Here is an 11,123-nt window from a genome sequence, read left to right as displayed (position 1 = left end):
TTCTCAGACTTTGCACAACTCAATTTTTTTCTCATCTCATCGTCGCGTTATTTAAATTTTTGTTTATTGTAAAGAAATTTTATTAATTAAATTAAATTTCATTAATTTATATTGCTTAATTCACAAAAATAAAATGTTTGATGTTATCAAATTATTAATGTTTTGACATTTCATAATTGTAACGTCCATTATCTGAAAAGCTAAAATATATATTGCAGTATCTTATATTTAATTAAATAATCATAGTAAGTAGTCAATGAGGAATACCAATCCCACTATTCTGCAATGAGTATTATTAACGCCTCTTAAGTAAGATTAGATTTTTATGGGCGACAAAGCTCGCCTGCACCATTCTGGCGGCGTGGAAGCGTACATGCAAGAAGTTGGGATGCGTGGTTTAGATTGGTCAGCTTGAAGTCTTGACCACAATCGAATTGAGCATGTCTGGGATGTTGTAAAAAGAGGAGTAAGATCAGTTTTGCTCCACAAAACATCAGGGAGCTGAAAATAGTTCAAAATATTATTAAAAACATGTCATACTTGTTATCAGGTTTTTACATTTGAAACTTTATTTAATTAAACAATGTATAAAAATCTTCTTGTCTTTATTGCCGACTTTTTATTATTTTGTCGTGTACATCGGTTAAAACGATTCATCAAAAATTTATAAAAACTTTCCAGAATTGACTTCACGGTATATATTTACACGATAATAAGAATACAGACTACATCAGACAATTAAATTTCATTTCATCGAAATCAATTCGATCGAAAAAATTATTTTCCAAGTGACTTAGACTAAAAGTTCAATAGGTTCAATAGGAAAAGTTCAACCCTATTGAACTTTTAGTTTAAATTGAGAAGGAAGAATTAAAATTATTATAAATAGAAAATTCATGCAACTTATTTCAGCTTTAAACTACAGTGGAACAGTCATTCTCAGTAATGTGAATGTTCGTCATCTTTGTGTCTTTCACGGCTATTACGAGTATATCTTTAATCCTACGCCTTAAAACTATAATTAGAATTCAGAATGTAAATTCTAATGCATTAGACGAAGGTTAAATATAGTATTGCAAGATAATTTGGTTACGTTAATTCACTCTGAGGCTGCTATACAATTTTATAGATTATAAATTGCTCTGAGTGCAAAATATAGTAAATCTTTTTAAATAGCTTTTTTATTCTTATCAAATTAACCATGGCAATTTCCGCGAAATAGATAATGTCAATTGCCATGAATTGTAAAAGTTTTAGTTGCAAATAAATTATTTCGTTGATATCTATCCGAAACAGTTCTCTGAACGACATTGTCTAAGAATATTAATCAAAGCTAGATGAAAGTTTCACAAAGGCAATAAATTGACCTCTATGTTGATAAGAAAAACAAACGACCGTGTGCTGTTCCCTCCTTCACAAAGATAGAGAAATTATTTTTAAGTGAGAACATTACTATACCATTCAGTAACATTGGACGATATATGCGAAAGATAATGAGAACTATTCGAAGGGCAAACGTTCCCTTATGAATACTAGATAACATCCATAATTCTAAGTTATGTGTAAAATATTTTCCCACTTTTTTCTTACGTCGCTAATAGATTATTTTCCTGGTTTACTTTGTCAGGAAATTTAATCAAAAAATATAATATTAAAATTAAAAATAATACACAATTAACAAATTTTTATTTTATACTTTCACTGCTATTACCTAAAAACATATCTTTTACAAAATTGTGAATATATTGCTTGACCTTATGAGGGAGGGGGGGCCTAAGAGTAACGCGATTGTTAGATGGGAAAATTCCAGGATTCGGCTGTATACCAATATCCAGCGTAAGTGGTAAATTCACGTCCCCGGAGATCGTTTGCTTGGGTAAAGATACACCCTGTCGAAGTGGATTCTCTAAGCCAGCACTCCGATAGTTGCTAACTAATTTTGTAAAATACGAACTCAACCTATACAGCGGTCCTGGTGAGGTATGTAGAGGCTTAAAGTAGGTATCGATGTCGTGAGAACATTCCCCTTCATGTACTAAAATCCATCCTTAAAGTTGTAAAAATACGAGCAAAATATAACATTTATGTAATAACCACTGACTAAAATTATAATATTATACAATACATATACATACGATGTGCAAGTTTCTATATTATCTCACTGAAAGCTGAACTTTCACTGTTGAATAAGCCAGGAAACTCTAATTTAGTCATGTTTACAAAGTGCCATTCGTTAAATCATCTGAGATAATACTATGACTACCATTAGTAAGATTGTTGATTGATTTCTCGCCACTAGTTTGGTTGAAAAGGCTACAATTTGCTAAATCAGAGAGATTAACAAAAGGTTATCTAAGTGAAATACGAACGTTTGCTGTATTCAGTCCTGCATTGTGCATCTAAAAAATTGCAGTAGGTATCAAAGGTATAGAATCCTCGATAGAATTGATCGTTCCACCAACCAAGACAAAGACCGAATATCGACACACATTGCTGGTACTCTTTGTTATCCACCGTTCTAGCACATACCTTGCCAACCCTATAAACAAAACACAAAGAATAGCCTATATAATTTAGATGGCTTTTGTAGAATACACTTTATTTTTTTCATTAATATTGTAGAAGAAATATATAAAACTTAATTGTTTAAACAGTTTGATTTCCAGATGTAAAGAACATCATGAGTTATACCTAAAAGGCTGATGGCGTCAGGCACATGAAAGACGAAGTTCAGGGTTTGGTTTTATGTTTGGAAGAACCTGATGATATTAACAATCAACTTCCTATAACATTTGAAAACACAGTATAAACCCCATGTAACATTCCTCGATTTAACGACGAACTCCCTAAAGCATCGAAATCGATTGGCTTTGGTTGATCTAGCTGGTTTTCCATACAATGATACACTCTACATAGCATTACACCCACTAACAATAACGACAACAATTGTAAAGTACTTTCATGAATAAAAACCTTCTAAAAAATTTGTTATTTCGTTTACAAATTGGGAATGCCTGCACCTGTATACTATTGTTGACCATGGACTTATAAGTAGGCGTAATGGATTTTCTATATGGTATCATATTCTTAGTTGCTCACCAACTTTCAAACTGCAAACAATAAACATGTCTAGTAGTAGAAAATCACTGTGTATTGAAACGGGAGAGAAGATAAGTGACGTTGGAAAATGATTTAGATTTAGTCACTCTACCGAATAGCATTCAAATAAGATTTTTTATGAACACACTAACTACTAATTCTAGTCTGAAATAAACTTTTTCTTGTTCTAATTCTGATCTCTCTGTTCTCTCTAAAACGACATAAAATTCACAATCCCTTCAGTGTATACAAACTAACGGTATTTACAATTTTACGGTGACATATATAGAGTTTACATTGTATTTTGATGAATGACCATACCGTGTATATAAATAATTACATTCTTCTCCGCAAACAAGGGGGGTTTTGGTTGTGGTCTCATTTGGGCCAAGTTCTTTGTCCAAATAAAGCCAGTGACCTCCAGGCCAATACGGCTCATAGCCATGATTGGGGTTGTAGTCTGGTTGAAGCTTAGGGACATTCTTCTCAACCCATGCTTTGAAACTCCTACGAATAGATGATGTATTGTAGACTCATGTTGCAGATTGAAAAGTATAGTTGCCTCATAATAAACAAATAAAAAGAATATATTTTGTAATTCACAAAAGAGCTAACAAAATCAATTAAGAAAATGTATCATCCAAGTAAAATCATCACGTATGAACATATTTTTTCCATTACAACGTAATGATGAAATTAATACACTAATTAACAACGTCTTAAGGATATGATACAGTTATATAATTATGCTTTTATCATATTTACCCTTTTGATGCCTTCATTTGTTCAACTGGTGTACATAAATACAGGACTAGAACAAAAAAAAATACCGCTTTTTCTTAACTATTATTATCCCTAAAACTGAGTTCAATTAAACAAAAATTTCATTAAAAAATTAGTCTTATAAGTATACTCAAAGAAAAATCCCCTATAGTACAAATTATGTCAAGACATTGTCCGTTTATATCTACATCGCTTTCTAAAATAATTATACTAACTGTGCGTTGAAAACACGAATTTCTTAAACATAACTGCGACGACTAATTGAAATTATCGTCTAGCTGACGTAGTACTTTGCTCACTAAAAATACAGTTTTTCCTTTTTTAAGTAATTTTTAATTATTTTTAGATTGAATTTTCATGCAAAACAATGCATTTTAAATTATGATAATAAACAAATGTGATTAATTTAATAGCTTCTGTCTACAGTTAGAGTTTATGAATATATATGTCGCAGATTCAACGCGATAAATAATTGCAAAATTGGTGTTACTACCGTCGTCCGACATTATAACTTAATATTTAAACACAGTCAGTCCACACGTCCGCACAACTCAGCGATCGATTCTACGCACTACTGACAAATTGACTTTAACGCATTGACAACTTACACGCCCGATTTCTCTACTCGCCACGCAGTCCAAGATGTTTGAGGCCATGCTACTGCCGACAATCAGACGGGACTTTACACCCCGGCCCAAACAGTTGGGATTCCGTAACACTCCACCACCCTCCAGCTATCGAGAGTACTGTACGACATCACCGCCGTCCTTAACAAGAAAGAGGTGGCGGCTGCGGTATTCCTCGACATGGAGAAAGCTTTTGACCGGGTGGCACGCGGGACTAGTGTACAGGCTCCTCGACTCTGACATACCGCGGCGTGTGATGACAATTATTCGCTTCTTCCTTCTCGACTGGCGTTTCCACGTCTCTGCTGAGGGGGTGAAATCGAGCTGTCGGCCGGTCGCCGCCTGGGCAGTTGCTTATCGCCGAGCCTGTACTCAATCTATACGCAGCTGGGTGTGCGGTGTCACTGTTTGCGGACGACACCGCCTACATCGCAACGTCACTCAACGCGCGCCACGCAGCTGTCAAGCTGCAGAGGTCGCTGGACGCCCTTCCCGCTTGGCTGGCACAGCGGCGCTTGAGCGCCAATGCCGCCAAGCCCCAGGCCATAGTAACTATTATTATCCCTAAAACTGAGTTCAATTAAATTTTTTGTATGTGTGCATCAGTGTAATATTCTTATATCAAAAATTCTTAAAAACTAAAAAAAGATAAAGTGTATATACGACTATAAAACGTATAGATCATTTTATTAAGACAAACAACTTTATTTGTGGCTCCCCACATCGTCCAGGACGCATTTCATTCTATGACCGTTTTGTAAACGTTCGATAAGGTAACGTTTTGGTTAGAGCAAATTTAACCGTAGTGGGATTCTTCTTATAAAATTCGGATTGATACTTCTTTGCTCTATCAATGAAGTCTGCACGTTTCGTTGGGTATGTTTTTAAAGTGTCATTCTGGCACGGCCCGCGATATGCAATCATCCACTCTGTAACAAAGTGAAAATTTAAAATGTATTCGAATCCGAATTGCAATATAAATATCGAGACCTTCGTCTCATTTGTTATATAATTTACTTCAATTACAAGCTTAAAAAGATAATTGTATCGCAATTGAAAGTTAAAGAAAATTATGACAGCAATTTTAAATTAAATAGAGAAAAATAACTTTTTAGATAAAATTTCGTGAGTTTCATACTAATACATAGAAAATAGTGCTTTAATGCATGCATGTTAAATTGCAAGTGTCTAAAATAAATATGTATGTTATTACTCGCACTGTATTCTCTCGCTACAAGACAATCGATTTCAACACATTTATGATATACTGTTTGTTATTTTGGTTATAGAAAAAGTGGAAAATTAAATTTAAAAAAATTAACGGATTTTTAACACAATACCGTTAGTTTTTCAATGATTGTAACTCATTTACCACGATCGCTGAAGAGCACTCAAAACGTCATATGTACATAATGTACTAAACTCACGTTTAATTTAAGTAAAAAAAAGTCTAATATAAATATAATATAAGTTAGAGTTTTATAAATGTATTATTATAAATGACTACCAGATTAAAGCACCCAACAATTTATTTTAATTACGCAATCATTTAATACCTTGAAGTAAATCTAAACGTACTTTCACGTCCGCTACAGTCATGGTTCAACAACTGGCAGTAGTTCTCAAACGTTTTGTGGGTGTAATTTTTTCCCCTACCGCAGACTTCTCCATATCTAAAAATACAAAACCTTTTATAAATAACATGTCCAGATTCATACAAAGGAATAACAGAAATGTACTGCGGGGCGCATACTCGTAGAGCCATGCTCAACCATAATTCACTGAAATTGCACAAAATCTGAATATATTACACAAATACTTCCAAATGTTTTTTAACAAATCATTACTTTCACCGTTACCACGCACGCTGTAAAGCACGCGAAACGTCGGAAAAAAATTAAATGTAAAATTATGTAAATAATTATAAGTTTATAATAATAATACATAGCTTCAATCCGTTTAAAAAGTATTTTCTTAATGTGTAAAAGCTTTGTTAACTAAAGACAATACTAAATCATTACTTACTAATACGAATGATAGAAGGTAACTCACTCAACAAACATAAGGTGACACTCTTCTCCACAAGCAAAATTTTCTCCCGTTTCCTTTTTTTTCTCTTCCAACTTCTTCCCATACCCTTCCCAATAAGGTTCATAACCGTAATGAGGGTCGGACTTCTGTCTAACCTTTTTTTTCTTTCGTCTATAACATAATAAATATGTAAAACTCTTACTATTATGTTTACCTTTATGAGATCTTAAAAGTAATGTATCAGTTGTGTAGAGAGAAAATTATAATTACATTTTATATTTTGATGAACAAGAACTCTATTTTTCACGTCTTACTAAAAATTATAAATATAATATAATCCTACCAAATCCTAATGAATATATCCTATGTCTTATCTATCCTATCGCTAGACTGCCAATGTTTAAGAACTAAGTACAAAAACTTTAATTATAAGTGTTCTTCTCACGTTGTAACACTTTGCGTATGCAAGGGATGGGTCAATGCTTGTCGGCGAGCGGTCCAATCCATTGGGTACCACCCGAACATTTTAGGTTCAAAAATCTGGGAGAGTCCGGCATATATCCCCGAATCCAGCCAACACTGCACTGCGGAACAATTTGCATTTATAATTTTCACATTATTGCTGCAATCATTCAAGCTTAAGGGTGTATTTTAAAACTTCCTCAAAATATTGTTTATCACATAACGATATATCGCACGAATTTTGCTTTTAATTTCTTATTCATATTTGCGAATTAAATTTTATCTCCTTAAAAGTTCCTTTATTCGTAAGTATTATAGAAAAATATATTAAACTCACGCCATATAAAAATGATATTCATTTTTTAAACCTGTTTTGTAAATTCAAATTCCAATAAATAACTCGATATTAATTATGATTAAAGCGGCGGATTCGATAAAAATAATAGTTACAGTAATATTTTCATTAAAGAAATTCTACTTTTACTTTTTATTCTTGCACCATGATGACATTCTTATGAATTCTTATGAATAAATAAATGAATATATATAAAAATAAATAAAAATATATATATTCATTTATTTATTTTTGTACGACATAGTTTGCAATAAATGTTCTATGTAACTGTAACAGTGAAGCCATCTAGACTAGGCATAACTGTGTGGCTAGAGGCACCTTGTGGCAAGCTACAAATAGAAAGCGCTTTAATAGGTTTAAGAAAATTCTAGGTCATAAATACAAAGGTGTACTTACTGTTTCATAATGCGACCACAGGTTTGCAATAAGGCAACTCCGACCTATAAAATATATTTTTTTAAATTTATTTCATAAAAAATACCTATAAAGCGGCAGGGCACTATTTCAATATAAATACTATTTTAGAGTTTTTCTACTTTCAAACGTTGTCATCACTTATTTACTTTAGGATTGAATTCGATAAAAATTGGATCTCATTTATTTTCCAATCCATACTCCAGTATTTTATGGGAATGTGTAGGTCTATAGAGTTTTAATTTAAATCCGCTTTGACACGGATATTGCTACTACGATCATCTGTAATCGAAGTGCACTATCGATGCAAATTCACAATGGAGAATGAACAAAAGAGGTTCTTGTAAGGAAGGTCAGTTGATCTGAGCTGACGATTTGGTGTAATATTTTCTTAAAACTTACGTTTGCCAAGGCGTCAATTGAAGTTCTACTTCTTTTGACCCGTTAGGGAAAAATGGTGAGACTAAATTTTTACGATGCGCACGCACACCGTCACAAAAAACCGATACCCTAAACTTAGCATAGTCAACATTTTAAAATAAAAAAATCCCATTACTTTTGTTATGTAGAAATATTTTTTTGTAATATTTAAATAAACTTTATTTAACTAGTTAATGCGTCATGATAAAACTTTCAATGTAGTATTTTCTTTTTCTATTGTTAGTGTAATTTTTTGTACAAACGTAGAATAAGGCGAAAGATGAAAAAATTAAAAATATTTTTATCTCGTTACGCCAAAGACGTATAACTTCCAACGCGTGTACATAAGTACAAACACATGATTTTTGAAGTGAAGCTTCTTTATCGGCGTTGGAAAAAAAATTACCGTCACATTTTTTGGTTACGCGCCATGTTTTTCGGGTCCCTTTCACGGTTGTTTCGAAAAAAATCGAAGCCATAAATAACAAAAATATATAATAACTATAACAATGATAGTAATAATTCAAAACAACTGATGAAATTCTGGAATAATCTTAGTAGTAGTAATAAGGTAAAATGAAATAATAATTGTAGTTTGCATTTGTAGCACAGACAGTCCACATTTTGAAATTGGTCAGATAAAGGTTCCATTAGATGATACGCGATCACATGTGAGTCACGTGAGTTTAGCTGACGCAAGAAATATATCTCCGAGAAGGGAAGACATAGCCGAAGCTTCTACAGTTACTTATAGGTCAAATCTGGTACACCTGAAGAAGAAATTGTTTCTCAGGATCCTCCTTCACTCCCCTATAAGTGATCGACGTTCCTATCAGACTCTGATGATTCTGATGTAATTTTTCCTCCACAACATGTTCATCCATTACGTACAGACGGCAGCGATGAAGACGACTTGATTATACAAACTTAGCAGCCTAAAATAACATTTTTCAATCACTTCTATGACAGCGAAGATGACGAACCTATATTCTAGCGTATTTACAACAAGTATACCTACTATAGGCGACGACGTTTGTTACGCGCTAGAGTATAGTTTCGTCATCTTTTGTTTTTATGATCTCATTTTCTATCAATTAATTAGGAGCTGAGCTCACTTTGATTGACAGTAATATTTAATTAAGAGTCGACCGAAAAGAAATCTCTTCTGTGGACATAAAATAATATTTTAAACAAGAGGGTTTATTTCTTTATGTAATTTTTGATATGAAGTATTATAATGCAACCAGATTGTTTGGTTCTAAGAAATACATTGTTTTTTAGTTTAGTTTTATTTAGCCAAAATACACATTTTATCTTTTCTGTGGATTTTGTAGGCTTTGATCTCTGATACTATTTTTACCATGATTATTTTATCTTTGTTCTTAATAAATCCTGATTTGGAAAAAGAAAACTTTTTTCATACTGAATTTGTTTATGACCCATTTAAACTTTATCTGATTTAACTCTACTTAACCAACTTCTGTAAAGTTGCATATAGTAGATCATTTTTCAAAAAATAAGGTCATAAAGAAGTTTCACTTCTTACGTGTCTACACTAATACACGCACAATTTTTTTTATTTTCATTAAGTATTTTTACATGTTCTATATTATGTCGTAAAATAGATGTTTATAAACAGCTAGACCAAGGCCCGTAATATATCTTCAAGCGGTGAAATTATACGGGGACAGATTTTATGTTAAGTTATGAGGATCTAAACTTGCACAGAAGAGCTAAGATTAACGACAGATATCCACCAAATTGAAATGAGTAGGACAGTTTTTTCATAAATATTTTAACAAAAATGGAAGAAAATGTATGGCAATCAAAAGAAATTAATAATTTAGAAATCTATAATTTGTTTCTCTGTTTATTTCTGTAAGGCGTACGATGAGAAGCGAGGAATGGTTATTTCTATAAATTTAAAAATTTGGCTCTCCAGTGTACTTGCAGCAATTTGATTGGCACTCGCTAGTTATGAAATCGTAGTTTTAGTAGCGACAATAAGTGTTAGTTTCAGTGTCTGATATTAAACAGTTAAGTTTTATTTCCAGGGCGTCAGGTGAGTGGGGAATGTTTATGACTTGAGTAATAGAATCTTTAACGGTCCATCAATGGTCCGAACTCTCCTTTAAATTTCGCTTTTAAGCGGCTTAAACGTTCTTCTTAAACTTTTAAAATACCCTCAATAATTATGTTTACCTGACTGAAAAGGAAACGTGTAGGTGCGTAATATGTTTATCAACAGAGAATTGGAGTGAATCAGCCTTTGTAACAAGTTGGTGGTTTAACCGCGTAATTCTAGATCAAACGCATTACCGACGAAGTCGCAGCATAATACCATAACGTTAATAGGTATGATATCAGTATCAATATTTAACATACTGAAATTAAAACTTAAAACGGAACGATTTCGTTACCTCACTCCCTGGATTAATATTAATCTTATTTTTTGTTAAGCTGCAGTTTTTGAGGACAGAATGAAAGGGTACTAAGGTAGGGTAATGTACTTGTTTCAATAAATAAATTCAAATATTCACAAACAGTTAGTGTCTAGTAATTTCTTCTCTTTTATTTAAAGCAATTAACAATTGTTATCTCACGTAAGAATTAATTTCTCAAGTGTTTGGCTTAGTCCAAATTAAAAATATTTTATAATAAATTGGCAACCTTGGGGTATTTTTATGACTACCTCAGTTGAAGGGTTTTGTCATAGTTCACAATCAAAAATTAACATAAAAAAATGTAATATTTTATGCGACTATGAAAACCAGCGACCATAACATAGCTAGGGCAAAACATTAGTGACGTCACTAGAGCAATAGATCTTTGTTTTGTTGCTGAAAACTAATTATCATTTCATCATGTCAATTGCCCAGAAATTAATATTTAATTTTAATAAAAAGGAATAACAAGAAACAAGGTTATAATAA

General features: G+C 32.6%; 1 protein-coding gene across 1 annotated transcript; it reads right to left on the bottom strand.

Annotated features, from left to right (window-relative positions):
- Nucleotides 1-1,669: 1,669 nt before the first annotated feature.
- Nucleotides 1,670-7,393, bottom strand: LOC123716104. The gene is made up of 7 exons (XM_045671664.1): nucleotides 7,339-7,393; nucleotides 6,985-7,123; nucleotides 6,561-6,710; nucleotides 3,865-3,910; nucleotides 3,421-3,606; nucleotides 2,370-2,539; nucleotides 1,670-2,047 (listed from the first exon to the last, which is right to left on the bottom strand). The coding sequence occupies exons 3-7, from the start codon at nucleotides 6,661-6,663 to the stop codon at nucleotides 1,686-1,688; spliced, it is 867 nt and encodes a 288-aa protein (XP_045527620.1). The 5' UTR covers nucleotides 6,664-6,710; nucleotides 6,985-7,123; nucleotides 7,339-7,393; the 3' UTR covers nucleotides 1,670-1,685.
- Nucleotides 7,394-11,123: the final 3,730 nt, after the last annotated feature.

The sequence above is a fragment of the Pieris brassicae genome, chromosome 11 (genome assembly GCF_905147105.1).
Source record: "Pieris brassicae chromosome 11, ilPieBrab1.1, whole genome shotgun sequence".
NCBI lineage: Eukaryota > Metazoa > Arthropoda > Insecta > Lepidoptera > Pieridae > Pieris > Pieris brassicae.
This window is presented reverse-complemented; position numbering and strand designations above follow the sequence as displayed.